Raw genomic sequence first — 27,225 nt, 5'->3', positions numbered from 1 at the left:
CTAAAGTTCAAGTAGTTGGATTTTGGTATAGTAATCTTCAAAATACAAATTTTTATCCAATAAAAACTTTGTATTTCATCTTTCCTCGAATTTTTATTCGGTACTTTGATGAGCTGTCGCGAAGAGTTGTCAAGAACTATTACACTATGCGCATCTAAATTTGGGATAAATGTGTTTTCTAACCATTCTTCGAAAATATTAGCTTCCATGTTCTTATGATAGTCGACATTGCAGTCCTCAAGTTTTTTTCCACATAATTTCGAAGAATGCGGAACCTATCCTTTACTTCCTCCGCAATGCACAATGATTAGTCGTGACACTCTGTTTGCAGGCATGTTAGGCGTACACATTCTTGAACCATCAGTCCACCCTTTCGGAACTGTGTCGTGAGTGTCATACCAAGTTTCGTCCAAATAGAAAATTTGTCGTTGTTCTTGTCTCTATTTAGTTATTTGATGTTGCTTGTAATAGTTTGTTTCCCTCGAAACCGAACGTGAGATGTAGATATACATTGAAACATACTTTTTGTGTTTCAATATTGAAATGTATACGAATCTTATTCACTGGTATCTCTTTTTCGCATTGTTCACCATGGCTATTGGAATCACTACACTGGAAAAATCTGCGTTGTTATCACACTCGTTATTACTATCAATACTTGTCCAAGGACGCCACATTTCAAGCAGATAACAAAAATTTTAAGTAATTATTACTGCACCAATATCGAGTTTCAATACTTAAATGGCGATCAGTTCTGAACTGAACACGTGGACTAGTTCGCAACCGGTTCATTTCTATGTGTTGGTTTTTTGGCCTTTGAGAGTGCCGGCAACTTTAAATGTGATTATATCGTTTACTGCGACTATATAAAGTATATCGCGCCATCTTCTCTGATAATGTATACCTCAGTTGTAGGCGAAATAAGAAACCTTCATGCCATGGCCAATAGCTGACTGGAATTTACTGTTTTTGTCTTCACTGTCTCCTTCTGAAAGCCTGGGGTTGTACATTTATTGCATCAAAATATCGATGTGCACACACTATACAGGATGATTCACGGTGGATGGCCACATTAGACGTTTCTGGTGAACCAGATAACTTCGAAAATTCAATGGAGAGCATATCTGAGTTGAGGAATACTATGGTACCGAAATTTGGTTTGAAGTTAGGCGATACTTGAAGGCTTCCCACACTTCAGCGTAATCTCCTTTACTAATTTGAGTGTAATTCCATAACAGTAGGTACTGAATTCTCAGAAATATTGATGCACTAAAACGAAAACAGTGTTGAGAGTCATAGTTACGACCGCACCGGGGGGCCTGGGGGGCCGGTTAGGCCCCCAGACGCACCCTGGCGTTGGATGCGATCGGGTGTGGAGGGGTGGATTTTCGGGAAATCCTTGCGGGTACCGCCCCTCTCCCCACATCAACAGGATTTCGCAGGGCTTCCTCCCGCTCACCGAACCCGGAATTGCTTCCTTACATCTACTTAGTGTGGCTAACCAAGAGACAGGACCGTCGGCAGCGGTCGACCGAACGTTCGTACAAGTTAACTAAGCTCTTCTTTCGCCAGAGAGTGCTCGCGTCGCACACCTGCCCCCACCAACCATGCCAAATCAATTGGGAATATGGTCTCGGAAGTGGCCGGTCGGGGTCCTAAGCTCGGATACTAGTAGCTCCGTCCAACCGGGGTCCGACACCTCAAGCGTCTGCCTTGGTGCCCTCCAAGACTAGACTCGGATACTAGAGCCCGGAAGGACCGCGAGCCCCGACACCTCGAACGCTCGGATCCGTACAGAAGCAGGCGAGGATCACGGAACAGCATAAGCCGTCCAGTGCCTCGGTATGGGGCTGCAATGCACCCATGAATGGATTACCGCATCCCCGTATCCCTTTACCCGCTAGTGGAGCCGCTGCCCCTAAGAGGCCAATGCCAGTTGGAGATGAGGCTCGCTAGCCTCCAGCCGCGAGCGGGCACTCACCTCCCCCCTAGAACTCATGTTAGGAAAGTTCCCTTTCCAACGTTTGATGAGTAACCGTCGAGGACTCTTTCGAGCATCCTCTACCACACATCATATGTCGAAGATGTCGCGCCCCTTACCCGTGTAGGTGCGGGATAGGGCGGTTCATCAACAACTTTTGGATGTACGCCGTGTGGTCTGCACCGCATACCCTTACGTTACCCCGAGGGGCACTCATGTTAGGAAAGGTACCTTTCCAGCGTTGGATGAGTAACCGCCGAGGGCTCTTACGAGACACCTCTTCCACACATCTAGCTTGAAACCGGCCAACGCCTGTTACCCGCAGGTGCGGGATTGGGTGGTTGACCGGTAACTTTACTGGGTGAGTGCCGTGTGGTCTGCACCGGGGGACTGTCAAACACCCATAAGAGAGAGACAGTGATCCCCCGCCACTCACCCCGTGATTCTATATATTTTATCATAATTTTTTCTCATCTGTTTAGTATAATTTTCGTACTGTAAGAGACAGATTGAGGCAAAAAGGCAGTCTTTTTTTTAAGGACAAAACACAAACACTACAGGAAAATCCTTAAGGCGCTCCCAGAGCGGTGCCTCTGCGAAAGTAGCGATTCACATTGGATTTGAATCGCTGAAGATTAAATCCATTTGGAAAAACGTTCTCAGGAAGTGTGTTCCACATAAACGCAGTTCTCCAGATGAAAGAGTTCTTAAACAGCGAAGTTCGAGTTGTACTGATTTGAACCTCAAAACGTCGCGTACCGCTCTTGGTGGAATCAAATGTGCCAAACCATTTGAACACTTCCCGTGAAAGTATCTATAGAATAGAGATAAATCACAACTTCTCTTCGATGTTCCAGGCTATCACGGTTGCATGTGATGTTCGCGTCTCCATTTAGGCGGATGGCTTTTTTCTGGATGGAATCCAGCAACTTCAGTGTATGTTTAATTGCAGAGCCCCATACATGAGAGCAATACCCCAAAAATGGTCTGGTTTGACCTTTATAAAGCATCAAAAGTTGCTTAGGTGGGTACAGTTTTTTGGTTCGGAACAGTGTTCCAGTCTTTTGAGAAGCAGCCTTCGCAATTTCGGCGACATGATTGTATCAAGACATTGTCTGACCTGAAATTTATTATATCCGGTCCGGAGACATTTTTCTTGTTGGAGAAAACCGATGCCTGGGTTTTTGTGGCATTGAATTGAACCTCCTTACTTTCACCCCAATTCGAAATCACTTCTAGATCCTTATTAAGATATGCAATCTTCTGCTGCCAGTGAAGATGCCGATGTCCTAGATTCCAGATGAAATGACGGAACAAGTGTGCTCTCGTCAGCAAAGTAATATATTGGATTCTTGGTTTTTTCCAATAGGTCTTTGATATACATTAAACAGAGGGTTGGAGACAATATGGATCCCTGGGGAACACAAGCGTTTATGGTGAAAGTATTCGAGTATTCAAAGTATTCAACTTAAATTTGCTTCAACGTTCCAGTTGTTGTTCTTTACGATACAATGAAGACCCAGTAAAAAATTGGCAGGCTACTATTTTATCAGCAGAATAAATTCAATAGTCTGGGATTATATTGATGTTTTCAATATTTGATGAAATTATATACGTAATACTACATAATAAAGTATCATTTTCACTGAACCAATCAATTAAAATGAATTTACACATATTAGAAGCCGAAACTATTGGTCATAATACACAAGCTATTTTCATTTCATTTCCTGGCACAGTGAACAACAATAATTGGAAAACTCTAGTTTCGATTTCCTCCATTTAATTTCTATCGCGCATTTTCGAAGGTATTAGAATACCCAAAGAACTTTCTGTCAGCTGCAAATATCTGAAATCTCACACCAAGGAAGCTGTAATATTTATAGATTATTGCTATTCACGAATTTACGAACTATTTTTAACTCTTCAATTATTGAGACGAAAAGAGAATGTTTACATCTATTAAAATCCAAGCAGGCGATAAAATTGGAATTAACCTACGCATCCTAATAATACACACATCAAAAATGGAGTTTCCTGCTTCGAAAAGTGAACAAATTTACATTTGCAACATTCACTTGATTACATTACAATTACATCGTTGAACTTGCTGCTCAAGAAAGTTTTCTTCAATTTCGCCTAACTTCCTGCTTTCTAAAAGCGGGCGATGAGTTATAAAAAACTGATTATGTTTTCGATTGCACACTACCATCACCCAAAAATTATAAGAGCACACACAATAATTCGTTAATGAATCTCTTTGATAACCACGCAATATTAAGTCACTTTGATGGAATACTTGGCATTATCATGCTATTTGTTATTCATACAGAAGTTTCCTCATTCACCTAATGATAATAAATTTTCATGCCATCATTTACATGATATCACTCTTGAATATGTGAGAAAACATTATAGCGTTGAAAACTTCTTTATGGAAATGTACAAACATTGTATTAAAATCTTCAAAATGTTCTGTACCTGCGCAAAAGTAGCGAGTTACTTTGGATATCAATCGCTGCAGATTATATTTATTTGGAAAAACCGTTTTGGAAAGTATATTCTTCAAATGAGGGAATTGTTAAAACGTGTGGTTCAAGGTATATTAGGTTGAATCTCGAAATGATGAGCAGCTGCACTTTGCTATGTACTTTTGGCATGAATCGCTCTATATGGTATGCCAGGCCAGGTATGCCTTGTTTAGTGGAGGAGAATGAATGAGACTTAAAAAATTTCACTTCAGAGCCATCCTGCACCCAGAATCAATCAATTCATTCAATTCAGATACTTATTCTTGTCTATAATATATTAATAATAATTACAGTAAATTAAAAAAAAAATGAATAACAATAAATAAGTGATGGTGGTGTTCAGTTCTTAGGAAACGCCTAAGCAAAGCTTGTGTTGCGTATCTTCTCAGGTCTAGACACAACCATGAATGTAAGTGAGAGAAAAATGAAACTATTCATTTCTATTCAGCTTCGGACCATATCGTAGTGCTTTTTGATCTACAGAACAGTAGCGAAATTGAACATATTTGTATTCAGGGTTGGCAAAAAAAGGTTTTCTCCAAAAAACCAAAAAAGAAACAGGTTTCTTCGTTCAAACTAAGTTTATTGATTTAAACCAGGTTCATTTGATACAAAGTAATATAAGTCTAAATACTTTAAAAATTAATAAATTATTTTATGAAATAATAGTAATAAATAATGAAAAAAATGATTAGGACAACTTTTATTTTTATTTACACAAACAAAAAATAACAAAGTTCGAAATTACAAAAATACAATTTATTCATCTTCATTTGCGGCAGATGTATTGAAAAAATAACAAAATGAAGAAAAATTTAAATATTACTAGTGTCAAATTACAGTTCTTTTAATTATTGGAATAACTTAAAATATATTAATTTAAAAATTCAAATATCAAATTTTCATTTATAGTTTATTGAGCTGTAGTTTTCATTATCAGAATAATATCAAGAACATAGAGAGAAAAACCCAATAAAAAAACAGTTTTTTTAAACCAGTTGGTTTAAACCATGGTTTCAAGCATGTTGGTTTAAACCTACCAACCCTGTTTGTGTTCAAATAATTTTCAATTTCTATCTTCTCAACAGAATCAATTATAAGGTTCTTCCAAAAATTTTGTCCATTTTCATTAATCTACTTTAAACTGTAATAAATACTTACCCGATTCAATCGAAATGATCGCCATTTCAATAAGTGCACTTTTGTCAACGTAACACGAGTCAACTAATTTTGTCAGCATGATAACTGCGTGCTCAGGATTCGATGAAGTCGACGAAAACCGTTTTGCCTGGTTCTGATTGCCGAAGGTTCTACCGGTGAGAAAGTTAACGAAGTGCTTGAAAAGATGATAGTCGGTTGGCGAGAGGTCTGGAGAGTATGGTGTTCGAGGCGGAACATCAACGCTCCATTCGGCAGTATCGGACCTTTTCTGTCGACCAGTGCCGGCTGCTGCTGATCTAATTTTCGGCACAATAGGACTCTGTTTGTGATTGGTCAACAGTCTCCCCCAGGGTCCTCAAATCCTAATTCTGGATTTCTGTAGGTCGATCACTTCGGGGCTCATGTTCGAGGCTGAAATCTACGGAACGAAGTTTCGCAAACTAACGTCAAACAGTGCGTTCATTAACACTATCATTGCCAAATGCCCGGTTAATTTTTCAACAGCGCTGTAGGGAGATTTGAATTTGTAGAAAAAAATGTTGCCGATAATCGTTCAAAGACATCATATGCTGAAAGAGGCAAAACATTGAAATTTGAGAAAAATTGAGAGCACGAATGTATAGAGTACAAAATTCTGTATCGATCAGTATATACCTTGGCACAGTGGAATGAATATTTATTGAAACAACCTGATACATTAGTATGATTGAACGAACAGAATTTTTACATATGACCAGAAGGATCTCTCATTTCTGAAATACATTTATTCACCTCCAATGTGCTCATATTGAGGTTACTTTTTTTTCTAGGCAAGAAGCGAGAGACATCATTCGAAGTGCCGTGAATGCAACAGAAGAAGACGCGGTGATATTTTCCGGGCATGGATGCACAGACGCTTTAGAAAAATTAATATCTGCCCTTGATCTTCGGGAGGCACCAATAATTTTCACAGGTTCTACTGAGCATCATGACAATTTGAATTTGTGGCAAAAGACTGGAGCGAAGGTAAGGTTTAGTTACACTTTATGAAGGTTTTTCAATCCGATGATAATGTTTGCTGACGAAGAACATTACTTTAGACTAGTGTTGTCAGTAGATGAACAAATAAAAGTATCTGGAGTAGTCGTTCAATGGAAAAAATGATATACTTGATACTTTGTCGAAAAAAAAATCACTTATGTTATATTCTTCATATACTACCTCACTGCTTAAAATATAAAACTAAAAATTAGTTTAAAAAATGACACTTTACAATGAAACAACTCTACGTAGAAACTCAAATGAAAATTTTATGAACATGAAAAAAATATCTGCAACTGCCAAAAGATACAAGATGGAAGACCAATTCTAATATCAGAAAATAATTTTTTCATAAAACTGCTTTCGAAATCTCTTTTCTGTTTTTATGGGTTCGACTTATATAATGTTCTCCTCAAAAATCTCAAAGGAATATATAATTTCAAACATTTCGGAACGAAAATATAAATATTCATTTTGAAAAATCCTACTTCAGACATCTTACTTAGGTTAGGTTAGTTCCAAAGTGAGTGGGCCTATTCGACACTCCACCGCAACCTCCAAGGGTTTATTGTGGCCACACATATCCACACTCGACCAAATAAACCCAGCTTCTTAACGAAGGTCTTTTAGGTCAGATGGTAAGAGTACGGCTCTGCCGAACTCTAAAAACCTGATTTGGTCTCCAGTGGGGCAAGCACAAAGTATGTGCTCTGCTGTTTCATCATTTTCCACACAGAGGCAACACACAGTGTGTTCCGACAATCCCAGTCACTGCATATGACGATTCAAATGATAGTGACCTGTAAGAAGAAGGTAGTTCATCCCTACTGTAGTCCAACAACTGTTTGGTATCAAGCTTCAAAGGGTGAATAAACGCTTTGGAGTGAGCCAATCCTGGAAGATTCTGCCGGAAGTCTATAAATCTTCTTGCCATCCAGGTGTTCAATCTTTGTTTGGCAAAGCCTAAAGCGATGCCAATGACAGGATCTGGTTCGATTAAGCTGCTTGCAGTACCATCTTTTGCAAGGGCGTCAGCAGCCTCATTGCCTTCCAGGCCAGTATGGCCAGGAATCCAGATCAGAGACAATCTTTCAAGTCTTCCTATCGAGAAGAGTCGTTTTTGGCAATTTGCTACCAATTTAGACGTTGCTCGCTAGGAGCTAAGAGCTACCAACGCCGCTTGACTGTCCGAGAATATTTTTATTGACTTGTATATGAGGTTGGATTCTTCCAATCTCTCCGCACACAATTCAATAGCGTAAATTTCCGCTTGAAATACAGTCGCGTAGGTTCCTAGGCAGGTTGATATTTCTGTCCTGCGTCGGTGACTGAAAACACCTGCACTAGAACCGGAAGGTGTTTTTGATCCATCTGTGAACCAACAACTATCTGGTATTAATATTTTCTTCTCCCGGAAACAGTATTTTATAAGGCAGCAGAGATTTTGGCCGTTTCTTTCACAAGCTCCTTCATGGTTGAGCCTAGAGATGACCAATTACCAAAAATTGTAGCAGAACGACTACGTGATGATCTCACTAATGTGACGTTCACTTCGGAAAACATTAAAAATCATTTATTGAACATTAAATCGAATTCATCTCCTGGTTTGGATGGAATGAGCCCCTTTTTTCTCGAAAAGTTTGCCGAAACTTTCTGCTCTCCGTTGTCAACAATCATGTCAGTCTCTTTCGGAAAATCTCGCATCCCACGGGCTTGGAAGAAGGTATCTGTCACCGCTATTTTCAAAAAGGCGATAAACTCAATCCAATTAACTACCTAGGTAGTTAAGGTACTACCGTATCTTCAAAAGTAATGGAATCTATCACAGGGTCCCAGTGAGAAGGCTAATGGCACAAACTTGACACACACGGTATTCGAGGCCAACTAAACCTATGAATTGAAAATTACATGACAGACAGAACTTTCACGGTCAAAGTGGGTCACTCTTTTTCTTCGCACAGACAAGTCACAAGTGGAGTTCTCCAGGGATCTGTTCTTGGCCCGCTCCTCTTCGTTGTTTATGCAAGTGATCTTGCTCTTCACATAACCTCCAGCATTCGTTTTATGCCGATGACACTAAACTGTATGGAAATGCCTTAGTCGAACATCATTCCCTTCAAGAAGACCTCAACTCGATTAGTCAGTGGTGCGAGGATTGGCTTCTACCTCTTAACGTCGACAAGGAAAGAACAATCCACCTCATGCGTACACAATAAGCGGTCAATCGTTACGTACAGTGTCCTCATATGTAGACTTGGGAGTGGCTATTAATACTGACTTAACTTGATCCGAACATATATAATATCCACATGCAAACGCGCAAATACACTGATTTACCTCATCCGCAAAACGTTCCTTCATCTATCATATACAAGTTCCATAAAACTCTACAAAACCTACGTTCGTCCAATCATGGAGTATGCAGGTTCTGTGTGATGTCCTGTTCTGGTGCGCAATAGGGACTTGTTGGAAAATGTACAGCGTCGAGCCACACGTATGACATTTGGTAAAGTGTGTCCAACCTATCCCGAACGACTGAGGATGGCACAATTGCTAGCTTTTGACCAACGTCGACTCCGTGGAAATCTCATCATATCTTTCCGTATAGCTAAGTATAACTATGCTAATCAGAAAGAACTTTTTGTTTTCAACAACAATTCGCAACGAAGCAGAGACAATATTTTTTGGTGAATCGTATTTTCGAAACATGGAATAACTAACCCAACGATGTTATGAATTCCGACTCAATGAACAGTTTCAAAAACAAAATAAACATTTGCTTAATCGCCTCTATGCATATATTAATTATTTTTCTTTTCTTTTTGCATGCATTGCATTAACTTGTTAATATCCTTCGTTTTTAGGCTTACATAGGACTTTGTCCTCAGCCTTCATTTATTTGTAATAATAATAATAATAATAGTTGACAGTTGGAGGCAGGGGTCATTTCCAGAATGCTGTGACTTCCAGTGTCAACTATGTTGCAATCGGCATTAAATTGATTTGTGCAATTGACAATGTGCGCAAGTCTGTATGCAGTCTCTCTTTCAAGAAAAATGTGTAGAGGAGGTAGAACTAGAAGGATCTCCATGGCCGCTTACGGTGTGGTACTGATGGCCCCACTGATGGCCAGACAAGCCTGTCTCTGTAAGCCAGAGATCTTCGCCTGGTTTACTCACTTGAACTGAAAATTACCTATATCACAATCCCAGTTGTCTTACAAGTACATAACTTTCATCCAGTTTTTTCCCCTTTCTACTCTCACTAATTCATTATTAAAAATAACATTGTTTTACTATTTGTTTTAAAACTTTCAATATAAATGTTTGTCGCATACGTTTGTCCACGACAGGATTCAAAACCTAGCGAGAATTGTGTCAACTGAACTGAATTTTATAAATTTTCTAAATAAATTGAATTGAATGCAACAGGAATGAATAGCGCTCCTGAATTGGCTGAAATGGTGTTTGATACGGTAGAAACTATAAACGAAATACTACGACAGTTTCTGTCTGTCTGTTGAATTGTGTAATTTTTAAATTTAGGATCAATCTCCTACATCTCATCATTAAATATGATGATCGCCACATGATAATACAATAATTATAATGAAATTCCTCAAAATGTAATTCCTATCAGAGTAAACGAAAAAAATCGTTTCCTTGTTATTCCAGACATTCATTTTATTCTAAATTGGGATTCGTATTTGTTGTGAAGATGATAAATGTTATGCCTCCTTCAACAATACCTCGTATACATAAATAACTGATTTTTGAAATATCAAAACATGAGGCTAAACCTTTTCTCGACAAATTTAACAATAAAACTCACATTTCTATCAATAACCGAAATAAAATGTTCTTGGATGACCCGATTCTGGGGATGATTCACTTTTCGAATTTATTTTGTCATATCATTAGACGTATCGGCTATTAATTAACATGTTTACAAACCGGTTAACAAATTTGAACGTCTGCCAAGCCGAAATACTTCAACTTCACTTTTTAGTACGATATTATTGATAGAACGGCTTTCATATGTAGTTTCCCGGTGAAATTTTCCACGATCATATTGTATGTTACGGATAAAAATACTCAACAACACTTAGCGATTTTTTGGCACTGAAGGTGATTGTTCACTCCACAGTGTGATATACAGTGTGTAAAAGCCAAATGGAATAAATTCCTTATTTGGGTTACTATACATATTTGAATAAATCTCGAAATATGTCGAAAGTAAATTATAATTTGACATTTTCCAAAGTAAAAATGCAACCCCTACCTTCAACCCCCTTCGAATGACAGGTACAACCCCAAATTTTTCAAATGGGAATATAGGTTTTGGAAAGGTTTCTTCATTCTCTATTCAAAAATGTTATCGCTTTCAAGTTTATTGCAACAATTAAGATAAAATAAATTAAAATCATGTGGTTACCGAAATTCGATAAGATACACTCGAAAACTAAAATGTGATACAAAACGTAATGAAATGTAGAAAACGAAAAAGTACTATGGAGTTAACGAAGTAGATGTTCAAAATGTTCACCGCGAATGTCTTGGCAACATTCTAATGTCAAATAAAACTGTCTTCTAACACTATTTACCATATCAGGTGTGACCGACCCAATTGCAAGCGTTATTAGTTTTTAGGTCACTCAAATCTGAAGGTTTAGTTTTGTACACATTTCTCTTCACATACCTCCATAAAAAGAAATCTGATGATGACAGATCAGGTGATCGCGCTGGCCATTCAATCGATCCACCGATTGGGAAATGTTGTATCGAGGTATTGCTGGACATTGACTTGGTAATGTGGTGATACTCCATCCTACTGAAACTATATCGTATTCGCTGAAACTAGAGTGTTTCCTGGACCAGGATATAAATTTGCTGAAATTGGAATGACATCATTTTGAAGTAGTGCCAAATAATTATCACCATTCTAGTTGCCCTCAATGCTCATAATTTGCTCACAAAAATAAGTTCTTCTATCAAAATCGTCTTCCATGAGCTCCTGAGTAGGTATTATTCTATAGGGATGCATTTTATATTCTTTAAATATGTTTACTATCGATGTACGGCTAACATTGAATGTAGTGGATACCTGACTACTGGATGTATGTGGGTTTTCCTCAAACTCAAGTATCACATCTAATTTGAGTTCATCACTCAGTGCATTGGAAGCTGCTTTTTCTATCTGCCCCACATAACCAAGCTCAGGAACTGCTTCTCTATTTTGCTTATTGTTCCTTGAGATAAGGGCGGTTAATTAGGAAATTTTTCAAGAAATAGGCGAGCTACTTTCTGTTGTGTTCGAACTTTATCTCCGTAACCAATCATTTGTGAAACTGTTATTTTATGCATTTCCGTTAATCTAACCATTTGTCAGACTTGAAGTTAACGAACTTTAAAGTTAAATTAAAATACTGACAACCAATGTTGTAACATACAAAACAAGCTGACAAGACGTTTTGAACTAACGTTGCCACGGAAATTATTTACAGTTTTTTGAAAGATACCATCTGAAAAGAACATTGCTACGGTTTTTGCTTCCTTTCTTATTATCAATACCTCAACATGAAATGAGTTGAGTATATTACAATAAGTTTTGAGTGTATTTTATCGATTTTTGGTAACCACATGATTTTAATTTATTTTATCTTAATTGTTGCAATAATTTTGAGAGCAATAACATTTTTGAATAAAGAATGAAGAGACCTTTCAAACGATATATCACAAACCTATACTTCCTATTAAAAAATTGGGGGTTGTACTTGTCATCCAAAGGGGGTTGAAGGTAAGGGTAGCATTTTTCTGTTGATATATGTCAAATTATAATTTGAATTTGATATTTTGAGATTTTGTTTAAATATGTACCGTCAAGGAAATAATTAATTTATTTCATTTGGCTTTTACATACTGTATAAACTAGAAAACGTATAACTTTGTCCATGATAATAATCAAACAATTTTTTATGCGCGTTTCGCTAACACCGTAGCTTCCTTGGTAGCTTCCACCGAGGAAGCTACGGTGTTAACAAAACACATCTAGAAATGAAAAAACGTTTGTTAGAATTGTTCAATAATTAAAAGGATTTGGAAAAGCTGAATACACTTATTTGAATTAATGAATCGAAGAGTTTTGTATTAAAGTGTATAATATATTAAAATTCTTGCAAAGCGCTTTCGACTTTCGTCATCATCAGTGCTCACTTGTCAGGCAACAGGAAGTATCAAGATAAGTGAATTGTACATTGTATTATTTAAATTATATAAAACAAAATAGGCTTATAGCCAAGAAAATACATTTTTGGATTCAGGCCATGTGGTTCAGTCAAAGTATCTTAAGATAAGATATCATGGATAGTAACGGGGTCAGTCCATTCATATTATAACTTTGTGTTAGTGAAAGACATGAGTTACGTCTGAGACATAAGTTAAGTTCAAAACCTCTGACTTTGATGAAGTAGCTTAAAATATACGGAAGCAGGATATTTTATGACATTACAAATTCACCAATGGAAATTAAGTAAAGTGCACAGGTGAGACGGTAGAATAATACTCTTCGTGTATTTCAAACTCGGAAGAATCGCATTGCCAAAAAATGTTCAACTCCTGACAAACTCAGAAGGGAAAAGCCAATTGAAGTGAGTTGTCAAGGTACATGTGCCTTATTATATACTAAGTATCAATATTGAGTCATAGACTCCATGCTAAGAAAGATTAGTGTGCCAAACCATTATGGGGAAAACAGTAGTGGTACCGTTACGAAGGGGCAGTCTGGTTGTTTGTTGTGAAACCTTATAATATGGAGGAGATAGTTGGACTAACTTCTGAATTTCTGAAGCGAGGAGATAAGAGAAAGCTGAATTTATGGGAGTGATTCTAGATTCAGAATGTAGTTTTGTAGTTAAAGATGAGTCAAATGATTGCAGTCAACTCTGCAGGGCGCAAGTCCTTGGCTATTTTTAGAGTATTCAAAGCAAAATAAATTACTCAAAACAGTTTATGATATAGATACTTTTGAATCTCACTCCTTGATATCTTGTAATGATGGAGGAAGCAAAGGTTGACTGATTCAGGCCGGAAAATTTACTGAATTACAGGGGGGGCAACATTGAAAGTTGAAGCATTTGGTGAACGAAAACCAAACCTGTTCATGGACCTAAGTTCACTTTCATCACGAATTTCACAAACTGTGAGAAGTGGATGTCATCTCGATAACATGCTTGGCAGAAACACCCTGCAGTATGATTGAAAACCGAATATGTCACGGGGACTGAAATAAGAAATTTAAAGCAGAAATTTACATTCGCTACTTGGTCAGTCAATATAGATCCATTTTTCAGACGGAAGGGTATGCGATTTTCTATTGTACAAAGAATATTGATTCGAGGTATCAACGGATCAATATCATCATAGGCAGCTAGCCTGAAAATGCCGTGAAGAACAGAAACACAGTGGCGGAACAGAATAGAATTATTCTATACTAGACACAGGCAATGAAGAATCATTGTACATCCTCCAGAGGAGTTGTCCTCCTAGGTCATCGTCCATCCTGTCCTTTCCAGGAAGGTGAATAGGTCACTAGGAGACACCTTTTTTATATTGGCAGGTGTAGGCCAAGACTCGTCGAACCCACACTCTCTTTGGCAACCTTGAGGTGTCTCACGGTGGCCTCCGCCAAGGTTTTGGAAGATGCAACGATATTACTGTCGTTGCGCGGCTTCTCCAACTCTCTTGCGGTTCCCTTGGAGGTGCACAAGTGAGGGAGCTTTCCTGCAGGGGCAGCCGGTTCCTTGTCTGTATTCAAAGTCGAGCCCTTGGCGCGGCCGCAGGAAGTGCCCTTGCAATTGGATGAGATCTGCTATGTCCAGTCTCATTCCAAGCGGTAGATTGGGGTGGACATTTCTGTTCATCCCCAGCCACCGCCTTAGATTGAGGTGAGCACTTCTGTCCAGCCTCGGGATTAGTTTTTGTTGTTTCCGTTTCTGGCACAGCCTCGCATTACCAGAGGTAGGCTGATCGCAATTAGGTTTCCCCAGTTCCCCAAGAGGATCGTTCGTAACCGCAAATCACCCTGCGGCCATTCAGCTGTCGGCATGATTTCTTACACCTTAGCTTGGGTAGGCTGCTCCTCGGTGGCATGTTTTGCAAAGGATTTTGGGGGGTTTCAGTTCCCCTCATTTATTTCTGCCACTGACCAGGAGTCCGGCGAACCCGTCCGTAAGGCCGCATTGGCTTCCCGGGCAGGGCCTCCAGTCCCCTGGCCGTTTCCCAATTCGCCACCTTGGGACGCGCACGATAGGTAACCCAACCCACGGGCATCAACTACATAAATGAGCCGTGAACCATATGAATGGATACCAGAATCTATTGTACCAGATTGGAAATTGGCTTGATAAGAAATGTAAAGAATCCTACCTAAAAATATATCATGGAGCACACACGGAAAATCCTTTATGAAGCAAACGACTGAGTAAATACCTGAAGAACAGGTATTAAACCCAGAATGATTGCAGAGTTACTGACTCAACACTGCCCATTTAGGGAACACCTGAATTATAACGAAGATCTTAACTATAGGTAGGGAGAGTGACAGTTTGTCATATTTTAGGTGAGGCCCTCAGTCAGAGGAACTGAGCCATTTATAGACTATCGAAATGATGTCCAGTAGAATTAGACTAACATCCAATAAAGAACCTGTAGAAACAGGAAGTAAAATTCTTAGAAAGCACGTCATGAAAAGATGAGAGGTAAAATGCAATAAGTTCATGAGGCTGCAGTGTTTTTCGGAAATTAAAAAAAATGGACTCCATAAGGCAGCGAAAAGCAGCAAAAAACGTGGCAGTTATCGAAAGACTAGTACATTCGGCACACCATCAGCCGCACAACTTGTACAATAGATTGGTGTACAGATTAGGTCGACATATAACGACAAAATCCGTATTGAAAGCTGTGCTGCATTGCGAAACTTTCTAAGAAGAAGCAACGTGGAAGGAGAAGATCAGCAATCTCATTCAAACCGCGTAACAGTTGAACGAATTGAATTTTAAAAAGAGATTAAGAAAAAAGATACTGTCATCTCTAAGAAAAACTAGGGTATCTGTGAATGATGTCTTGGAGTACTCCTCATTTTCGGAAACGCTATCTATGTAATCAAGTGAAGATTCAAACCGCAAATATCAATGATGCTCCTAAAGGCGGTCAAACTTTGACTCCGTCCTTCATGATTCAACTCTTGAATACACTGTTTCGACCTACCAACTAGGTTATCCATATGTTTATATTTTTGATAATCAGTTTTGTTGAAAATTATTGAATAGCATGAAACGTTACAACCTTCCCAGGTTTGGTGCTGAATACATAATTTAAATGTTTAAGGTCACATTTCTTACAAAATTCAATCGTCAATGAGTATATATTTGTTACAGATAGTGAGAATTCAAGAAACCAAAGAAGGACACTTAGACTTAACCGAACTTGAAAACCAACTGAGATTCCACCAGAATTGCGGAAGGCAGCTGATAGGATGCTTCTCGATAGCTTCTAGTGTAACTGGTATTCTAATAGACGATGTAGCCTGTACGATACTTCTTCATCAATATGGCGCTCAGGCGTTTTGGGACTTCAATATTGGTGCTCCCAGCATACTCATAGACATGAATCCTTCCATTCCAGGAGTAGAAGAACACTCTGCGTTCAAAGATGCTGTTTATTTTTCCGGTCACAAGTTCATAGGCGGAGTTCAAACACCAGGTGAGGAAGCACCTTATATTTTATACACGTTTTCGTTCACCAGCGATTATTTATTTATTCCAGGTATTTTGATTGCCAAAAAATCTATATTTAGACGGTTGAACACTTGCGAGCCTGATGGGTTTTTCGCGTCGAACGAACATGATAAGGTAAGTGTTTTTCAATGTTGACAATATTTTTATTTGGGAAGTTTTAATTTTTCGTATCTTTTCATACTTCGAATGAGTATACATATAATTCGGCAATGGCAATGAGATAAGGATTATTTACCCAGCGATTATCAAGATATAGAAGTGATTTATTTGAAGTTCGGCTCACACTCCACGTGTCTTTGAAGAACGTGATAGAAATTCATCCCAAGCTTTTTCTACAATTTCATTACTCTCTCTCTCTCTCCATTAGAAGCAGATGAGAAAATTTAGGTTGGCCCCTAATTTGTCTTTCGCAGAGATTATGATTATAAAAGATGATTTTGTTTTCAAATATCTAACATATATTTTGTTTTAAGAATTATGAAGTGATGCGGTGAAGTATGTGAGTATGAAAACGTGTGAGAAAGCAATTGTAGATATAGCGAAACATGTGTTGCGATTTTGTAAACTGCACAGTGAAAATCTCACAATAAAGTGTCGAATAAATTGTGAATCGTCTGTGTAATCGTCGAATAGTCTGAAGTTGTCGAAAAAACTGAATGAAAAGTTCATAAATATTTGTTTTACGAATTCTAATACAATTGACTGACTGTCCATGTCAAAAATTTAGAGCTTTATTATGGACATAACTGTCAGTTATCATGACTGGCAGTTGAATAGTATGCTCCACATACTATTGAATTCCACTATCGGAAAGTAATTTTCAGAGAGAGCTGAGATTCATAGAACAAACCGCTGTTAACAACAGTTACAAGGTGGATATTATCGACTCCATATCGACTTTCTAGCAAACTACGAAAAAAAGCCATGGACCAGAAAACAATACATGCAGAAACTTCAGTGTCGAATAGATCAGTATTGGCCAAACGGGGATAACTTTTTTCCAAAGTATTGAAGAGCATTGTGGTTTCTTGAATGGAAAGATCCTGCTGAAAAACTATTTCGTTTTCGAATATATTCATATTCTCCTCAATTGCCCTACTGATGCACGGTATTATTCGATTATCCAATATATACACTAGTCATATTATCATCGATAAAAAAAAGTCCTATATATATATATATATCCTATTTATATATATATATATATATATATATATATATATATATATATATATATATATATATATATATATATATATAGTAATTTAAATGTTTATTTCATTGTTTCACATTGATTTTTAGTGTAAGTATGATTTGTACTGTACCATTAGAAGCAAAAGCTTGGCAAAGTAGTAGTACTCGGTCTACACCAAAAACATAATAATAATGAAAATCGAATCAATCAATAACTCTCTCTTCAGAGTCAAAGTATGGCATGTGAAAATAGTTGGAAAATTCCACTATCTGTTAGTGATACATACATATTGTACCAATCATTTTCATTGTAGCTGATGTTTGTACAGACCCATTCTATTTCTTTGTGTATAATTTTAATTGTCCAGGAGTTGCTTGCCTCCTTTGATCCAGTGTTCAATCCAGGCCAGAGTTACATATTGTCTACATCTGAAGTCTCGGTAAATCGCACTATTTTGTTTACATATATCTTTTAAATGGACTTTGTGCATAGCAAACTGAGATTTTACAATCTGACACCCTAAAAAAAGCTATGCACTCTTTTGTTGCTCATGTTCATTACTAGATCAGGGTCATTAGCATATCAATATTTTGGGAGACTAGACACATGTAATTTTTGTTCTGATGTTATTTTTGTTGTGATATTATTTATGTTGTAATTAATTTTCTGTTTCAGAGCTTTGACATGGTAGAAGATGGCAGCTGTGCAGCTGTGGTGGAATCGATCAGAGCAGGTCTTGTAATGCAACTGAAAGACACGGTTTCCGTTACTAATATAGTACAGAGACAGGAAAAAATCAACAAGTGAGTGTGCATTGCAAACGCTGCATTTTTGCGATTATTTATGTCAATGTTACCGCATTATTTCTGGACCGGCTGGTGCCATTGTGGGAAGAATACAAATATCTCTATAAATAATAGGTCTTTATTTCTGACAGAATAGTGTCAAGGTCCATGTGAACTTTCCTGAATTATTATATTTGTGACGCTTGATCACTGAATCATTCATTCTTCGAGGAATTTGCAGCATTTTATTACGTGGTTACAATGTCAAACGATGTAGTTCAATTATGTTTGTATTTTATTGCACATCGCTGATTTTCATCAAAAATTCGTTGAACAATCTTATAGAACACATGTTGTAGTAGGTGTGATCTTTAATATCAGTTTAATTACGTCACCTTGCCTTCTCGTCTCATGTTTTAACGATTCCAGTAAATTGTATCGCATAATAATTAGTTAGTTTATTGCGTTTTGAAATAAAATAATGTAGGTTACGTTAATGATTGGTCTTTCCGCTCATTTATATTACAAAGGCGCTTCCTATCTCTTAATTTGAATAAAAGTGTGCCAGGTATCAAAATTTTTCATTTGTTTGAAAGACCAATTGATGCCATTATGTGTGGAATATAATATCGTTCAAATGTTTGACCGATGACATGGATTATGTCCGCTTGAGGACTGCTGTGGTTTGTTGAAACTCGAGGAAACCCTACAAGAAAAAATCTAACGTGGTCAAATCTACGATCTCGGTGGCCAGTTTACACCACCTGCGCTGTTTGACACGTAGCACCGGCCTGTTGAAAGCACATGTCGTTGGTGTCCAGATCATCCAACTGAGGCCAGTATACGTTTGATATCATCGACCTCCAGTGCTTGCCGTTGACAGTAATGGCCTGACCAACGTCGTTCTCAAAGAAATATGGACCGATGACGCTGCCAGCTCAAAATCCATGTCGAACAGTGAGTTTCTCGGGATGCATTGGACGCTGTTGGATCTCATATGGATTGTCCCAAATTCGACAATTTTGTTTGTTCACGTACCCATTCCAGAAATGGACCTCATCGCTGAAGATGATCTTTCGATGATAACTAGGGTAGATTGCCAACTGCTCCAGAGCCCATTCAGCGAACACACGTCGTTTTCTATAGTCGTTCACCTTCAGTTTCTGGTTCAGTTGAATTTTGTACGGGGGCAGGCTGACGACGTAAAATTTGCCATGTTGTGGTCTGCGAAAGGCTGAGTTCTTGTGAACGACGCCAAATCAACTGCATCGGATTATCCTGCACACTCTCACAGACAGTGGATATGTTTTTGACAGATCTTGCGTTTTGTCAACGTACGGGTGTTGCCCGAATGAAATCCATTTTGATGAAACAATATTATTATTTTATTATACTGAATTCCTCATCCATCCATGGTGATTTGGTAAAACAGACCGAATAAATGACAACTGATTTGACAGATGGACGTTATCTGTTTGAAAAAAATCTGTTCAAAATCTGTTTTTTCGTTAATTAGCTGTCGCCCCCATACGAACGACAAGTCTCGGAAGTTGAGAAACTTGTGCTAAGGACTAACGAGGTCTTACCTTTTAACGTATGATTCCTATCGATTGTCAGAGTTCGAAAGTCCTTGTTGGAAAGCTCTTTATTAGTAGTAGTTCCGTCTGCACACACCGGCCTCACGGTGGCCCCAAATGACTGACGCTGACATAATTCACTTTTGAATTCACCCCAGAACTTGTATGTCGAATGAATGGCTATTTATTCAACACAAATACGTACAAAATGTAAATATGCAAAGTTCAATTGATTAAATAGTGTAAACAAGAAACAAACAAGAAAAATTTAGCAACACTGAGCTTTCACCAAGTAAAAGATGAAGCTGAAAAAAACGATGCTAGTGGCGAAGGATTAACTACGTGATTTAATTCAGCGTTTGAATTAAAAGCAGGAATTGAGAATACATATTTATATCTATCGCTTGTTTTCTCCTTTTTTTTGTTTGCTTGCAGTCGGTTTAAATTTGTTCGATATTATTCTCTAACGGGGTGCCAAATTCGTGTTAAAAGGGTCCCGACAATCCCTAAGATGGTCCTGAAGTAAAGATCATGAAATCGAATGTTTGATGATTTAAGTATCATTTTTAGTTTTCAGATAAGTTGATATAAGGATTATATCAACTTATCAACTTATCAAATTAATAAATTGAATAACTGATTTTTCTTTTGTCATGTGGAACTTGCTCAGTATCATATGAAAACTGAGTTTTTTTAACAGTCTAACGAAAATACTCTAAAAGAATTTAAAGAATTGCGTATCATCTCCTCAAAGTTTATTATTCTAAATTTATTATTGAAAATTGTTAATATTTCTCTGTTCAATATCATTTATAAGGTATTTCATTGGTTAGAAACAGATTGTTTAGGGAAACATCTAGGTGGTTTTCAGTAACTTTCTTCATACTTACTGCATACATTTTTCGTTCAACATAGTGTCGAATATCGTCTGAATGAAAAGTGAAATCCAGGTCCAGACTTGGAAAAAATACGTTTCACTTCCTAAAAACACTTTCCCTTCAAAACTTTGGGATTTGATTATTTTTTCGAAAATAGCAAAAAATTTAATTACTATAAATGTGTTCGGTGTTTTGCGTATATTAAATTATTGTTTAGTTTTTGAGTAGAAACCAAAATATATATTTGGGAGAGAATGGGATTGATGCTAACAGTGTCAAACTTACGAATGCCCTGTATGTGTAACAAATTTTTGAAAATGTTTGCAAAATTTGGACTTTACCTTCAAACACGGTAGGCAACTGAATTGGAGACGGGTGATCCGGTAGACTATTCATGTGGTTACACTCGCCTATTGAATGAGCTGGGAAAAATGTGATTGAAAAATATTTCACTATAGCCCTGTTATGAAGTTAGACACATTTATGTTAGGAATACATTACCAGTTTTGTCCTAAATATTCACTAGTACCAGTAGATATCTAGTTTGTTGAAAACAGATAGATATTTTCTTTCGAATTTTCATCGCGCTTGTGAAATAACAGTGACCCTGAGATTTCTCTCGCTTCTGGCATCAATCAATCTCATTTCTCGTTTGATCGTTGTTGTTACTGGTATTTTCACACTCTGCCAAGTATCGTGTATCGTCTGCTATGCATGGTTACAACATCAGTGCAGATTTATGAATGTTTATAAAAGAAATTTGAGCGTCTGTAATATAAATAAGAAAAATTAGATTTGCGGAATATAAGGGAAAAACTAAATTGAAAAAATACTACCGTGATTCGAGTCCGGCTCTCTGTTCACTACAGAAGCAATGTTTCCTTTTCCAACTCATTCGCACTAACACCGTGAAAGAGTGAATTGGAGATGCGATTTGGGTGTTATTCCCGTTGGTTATCCTGAAGAGTAGTTGTTGAATGCACACGTCTAGAGAATAGGAACATATTTTTCGGATACAGTTTTCTATCCATATGTCTGTGTGACGTTTGATTCTGAAATGTAACTAAAGACAAATATATTGAGACAGTGTTTTATTTTTCTTGATTCAGAGTAATATTTTCAATATTATGAGCAATGTTTCCAAAATATTTGCTCATATCCCATTAACAATTATTTTTACCAAGTAAAAAGTAACATGTCTTCTAATGCTAGTTATTTCCACGTATCATTGATACATTTTATATGATTTGGTTATGGTTTCATAACTGACAATTGTATTTTGTTGAAAGTAGTCACCTCTGTGTGAAGTTTTTCATAATTCATAGAGAGTTTCCCACAAAATTTCGTTATTATTATTGATATTCTGTTAAGAATCTGTTTTCGCTTCACTTACTCACCGACCGCTTCACACCACTGTCGGTGAGTGAGTAGAGCACACCACCCACGCTATCATAACGAGCTACCGTTCGATTATTGTTACTATTATTATTGTTAGAGACATGAAGTTGCTATTTCAGGTCATGTACTTGTTTTTCAAACTCCTTCTGCAAAAAATTAACCAATTTGATATTACATTTTTTCAAAAACAAACACTATTTTGAATGAACGATTGAAACGTCTTTTCGCTACATCATCAATTAGCACCTGAGTAAAAAATCACTTACTTGTGAGGTACGGTAAACAGGTATGGTAAAAAAAATGAAACTTTTTATGTTATTAATCACTTTTATTTGTAACTAACTTTACTGCAGTTTCGTCCTAAATTGACATTCTGAAACTTATATAATAAGTTTATTGTATAAGTTTGAGAATGTCCATATAGGACGAAACTGCAGTAACGTCAGTTACAAATAAAAGTGGTAAAAAACATAGAAATTTTCATTTCTCTTTTCATTATGATCTCCTACCACGTAGTAACGGCTACATCCATCAATTTATTTTAAGGTATGGTAAATATTTTTATACAGCGGTATTGTCTAAATATAATTTGGGAAGGACCATGTCAACATTCAGTATATTATGTATGTAAAATTCAATTTTGAAAGATATTGAATGTAACAAATACAATTCTGTACAATATTTCAAGTTTTTTCTACAAGGATTTGAGAAAAAGGAAATATATTTTCAAGTGAACGACTTTAGACCCCACTGGATGTATATCCGGATAACCTTCAATGGTTATTGGGTTATCCAGTTCAAATATCATTCCTCTCAGTCATATGAGGATGTGAGGGAACTGTTGGTCATACATTGAAATGATTAAGAATCCAAGTTCTAAAAATACACAATTTTTTTTAAATTGGAGGGCAAAATTCATAATGAGATAAATCCTTATCGGAATTTTCATTCGAAAGCAGTGAAATTTTTTGGGTGAATCAGTGATCTACCCTTCTCCTTTGATTGTTTTCGAGAATTTTTTTGATTCCATGGGAAATAAAAATCAAAGATGTAAGAAATGCAAAGATGCTTAAAACCAATTACGATTACCTCAAATAACTGCATTTCTGAAACTAATACTCTTAACAGAAATAACCAGCAAACCATATTTTGTTCAAAATCAAAAGGTGCTGATGGAAAATGGAATATTTATTTGTTCAGGGGGCGTTCATAAATTACGTGAGGTGTTTTTATAAATTTTCTGTCCCTCCCTCCCTCCCCCCTGGTGAGATGTCGTGAGATTTTACTCAACCCCCCCCATCCCCCAATCTCACGTGAGATTTTTCAAAATGTGGGTTTCTTACGAAAACACGTTGGATGGTTATTGTAAAAAGAAAAAAAAATTGCTTCGTGCTTTTATTTACGACTAGTTAAGACTAGTAATCAATATTACTGAGAGTTTAATTATAAGTGTAATAAAAATTCAACAATAGAATACTCAAATCCTAACTACTGTGAAAAGAATATCTACTCTAATTCAGTCCATGGAGAATCGTGCGCAGTCTCAAGAGAGACTATTGGAACCAACATGTCCATATGAGCTCGTACGCTCTCGTGCATCGAGTCGTGCGTTCGGCTGACAGTGGCGTGAAAACAAAGGACGGGCTACACTGTACCGTAAATTCAGATCAAATTGAGCTATTTGGTATAAAACAAATATGGTTGCTTGACAGTCAGTAGACGTATAACGTCGAAGTATGAATGAAATTATTTTCTTTCGAACGAATTAGTGAATGATCCTAATCGTATTACGATTACGCTTAAGATTAAATCTTAAGCATATACAATCTGCATTAAATGGACCAAAATAGTATAATTTTTTTTGTTTCAATCAGAAAAAAATTGCGTGATATTCGCCGGGGCCCCCCCTCTCTCCAACGTAAGATTAGATGAGATTTGACTCGACCCCCTCCCCCCCTTAAACACCTCACGTAATTTATGGACGCCCCTTATTGCAAATTGATAAGATAATTATCTTCAACTGGACTGTTTATTAGCTGCAAACGATATGTGTTCATTTGCCGAAAATGAAATATTTACTTGTCATTTATTTTGAAACACTTATATACTCATTCAAGAATATGTACTCGAGATAAGTGTGTTTTGTTATATTCTGTGCGATAAAAAATCGCACAGAATTTGCCCACAACTGGTAATTTATACAAACTGATCACAGTTGATAATCATATTCTCGATTCAAAACATTCAAACAACAGAAACCACTCAAAACCCCAATAATTGCTTTGCTAACAAGTTGTATCATTATGGGTTTCAAGAATTGATGGGCTTGATGATAAAATGTTTCATTAGTGCATGGCCGAATCATTATTCATAAACCAGTTATACCATGTGCTACACTAAAATGTTGGGGGAAGAGTTTGAGAAAAACATTACAAAAACTCAATGGATTTGGATAATATCATTTTAATGAAGTTTGATTTCTATCCATCAAGTCTAAATTTGTTTTTTAAATGTACTCGATCTTCCTTCAGCTGAAAATTTCCAATTTCAGACAAATGTTACAACACATCAGGACCATTCCAGAGGTAATTCTGCTGGGAAACAATTCGCCTAACTTGAAAAGAATTTCGGTGTTTTCCTTCATGGTCAGGCACCCCAGAGGAACTTTCTTACACCACAATTTCGTGAGCGCCGTATTGAACGACGTTTTTGGAATCCAAGCAAGAGCCGGCTGTCCATGTTCGGGTGCATATGCCCAAGATTTGCTAGGAATAGATCAGAGTCTGGCAGATCAATATGAAAATATAATTTTAGAGGATAGGTGAGTTCACATTATCACAGCATGGATTCAATGTGATTGTGGTAAATATATTTTATGGATATGTTGGCTGTAGTCTGCAGGTTATCATTACTAACGTTTCCTTTAAAAATACCGTATACCGTTATCAACGGTGATAACAGACAGTGCTTTAGTTGTTCTAACACCTCCTTTGAGTATACCTGCCACAGTAGGTGAAACATCAGGCATGATAATCTTCTGAACATAACCATCTGATATATATTTCTCTGGTCGTGACAGGTAACATTCCTTGTTTAGTGTATTTGTCGCATATGAACGGTTTTGTGACTCTAAAACTGAAGGTAACAATTTTTGTATTGACTTCTACTGAAGGCCAGGCTAGTGAGGATATCCTAGTGAGCAAATCTGCTTCTAAGTATCAGAAAGATGTGATATCTGTTGTCAGTTGAAAATTATAGGGTGCTAGAGAAAGAGAGTTATTAGAAAGAGAAAGTTAGTAGAGAAACATCAATAGTAACTAAAATGGTGGAGAAAACGAAGAATGTTATCAATCGTTGATATCAACAATCATCTTCTGGTGTTGACAGACTCATTCTTGATGATTACACACTACTTTATAGGTCAATTAGGTACCCTTTCTTTTCTCTCATTTTGAATTTCGCGGCTTTCCAGTTCAGTTTACTGCAACTTAACGAAACTCAAAGACAATGGCTAGGAAACGTGAAAAGCTCAAAAAGAAAAAACATTTGGTGATTCCTCCCTCTTCTTCAAAAGTCTGTTGAACGTTAGAACCTGCTTCAGAGCCAGACAAACAATTCATAGCAGCTTCATGAAGATCTCTAATTCTAGAACTATTATTTCGAATAAAAAATTGAAAACAGCCACTTCTCCTCAGTTCTCCTAACTACCCAGCAAATATCACAAGTTTACAGACAGCAAGATCCCGTCGTAGCACAAACAACAAGCATATGCAGAAATTCACTATCAAAATCGCCTCTTGAATATATTTCAAAGTCCATCTTGGTAATAGCCAGAAAAGTAGTTGATTTTAGGCAGGTATTCACAACATCTCACTGTGTCGGAAAGGTGGGGAGAGATTTTTCGACTTTCAATTCGAAAAATCTATTTTTCTAATACGTACGTCTCACCTTGACACAGTCATCGAAATTGTTCTAATTTTATGTTAGTGTTTGACTTTATTGTAGTTGAAACAGATCATCTCTCAGACGAATGATTCATATATGCGGTGCAGCACTGTTGGAGCTGACAGTATGTCATTTAGGTTGGATCTGTCCTGCGCTCATGAGGAGCAACACTTTGAAACCGGTGTACACGTGATCACTCGATTGGTTCTGCTGCGAGGATCATCTGTGAGAATTTATTCTACGAGGAAGTTTGCACCAATGTCTGTCTTGATATTGGACAGAAAAGTATATCACTGTGCAGGAAGTCCCACAACGGTTAAATCAAAAGACCTTCTGAAATCGCATTTCTTGAGAGATCCGATAGAATGGTATATTTGTTAACTTTTTAGGCTTCTATTTTTCCAAATTTCGAAATCCAATTACATCGATTTACAAAACTTGAACAAAAATTTCAATTGCTTTAAATAGTGAAATAATCAACTAGAGTTTTGGTCTTTATATTCCTACGGTGTGACAGACAAGAAATAGAATGTAAATTTCACGGCCAGGGATAAATTTGTGAAAGCTATTTCCGGCTTTTTATGCCTGATATTCTGTCCAGAAATGCATTCGTGACAACGGGAGCATCAACTTGGGCACTGCGACATTGGAAGGTAAATAAATTTACAACAAGCTGCAAACGCGTGTTATTGTTCAAAACATATTTAAAAATAAGATTTTAAAATTCCGAATGATTGCGATGCCTAGAAAAAATGTATTCGAGGCCAAAGGTAAAAAATCTCGAAAAAAATTGGTTTTTTCGAGATTTTCAAGAAAACGGTGAGTTTTATCATAAAATAATTTCAGATAAAAATTGTAGATCATAAAATTTTCTACAAAAAATGTATTGATACTTTTTTTCTTAAAGCCACCGTTTCTGAGATAGGATGAGTCAAAAAGTTGTAAAAGTTGCAATTGTCAT

At 37.0% G+C, this 27,225-nt stretch overlaps 1 protein-coding gene across 1 annotated transcript in view; it reads left to right on the top strand.

Moving 5' to 3' along the window:
* The window catches only part of LOC111518186 (uncharacterized), a 139,714-nt gene that overhangs the window by 99,796 nt on the left and 12,693 nt on the right, over positions 1-27,225 (top strand). Inside the window, exons 3-7 of the mRNA XM_023174548.2 lie at positions 6,483-6,678; positions 16,127-16,451; positions 16,515-16,600; positions 18,357-18,484; positions 24,871-25,140. Coding sequence (XP_023030316.2) covers positions 6,483-6,678; positions 16,127-16,451; positions 16,515-16,600; positions 18,357-18,484; positions 24,871-25,140 — 1,005 coding nt within the window. The remainder of the gene's footprint in view (positions 1-6,482; positions 6,679-16,126; positions 16,452-16,514; positions 16,601-18,356; positions 18,485-24,870; positions 25,141-27,225) is intronic.

The sequence above is a fragment of the Leptinotarsa decemlineata genome, unplaced genomic scaffold, assembly GCF_025532065.1.
Source record: "Leptinotarsa decemlineata unplaced genomic scaffold, Ldec_3_MD MMD2_tig00026336_RagTag_RagTag, whole genome shotgun sequence".
Taxonomy (NCBI): domain Eukaryota; kingdom Metazoa; phylum Arthropoda; class Insecta; order Coleoptera; family Chrysomelidae; genus Leptinotarsa; species Leptinotarsa decemlineata.
Note: the sequence above shows the minus strand (reverse complement) of the source record. Positions and strands in the feature narration are given on the sequence as shown.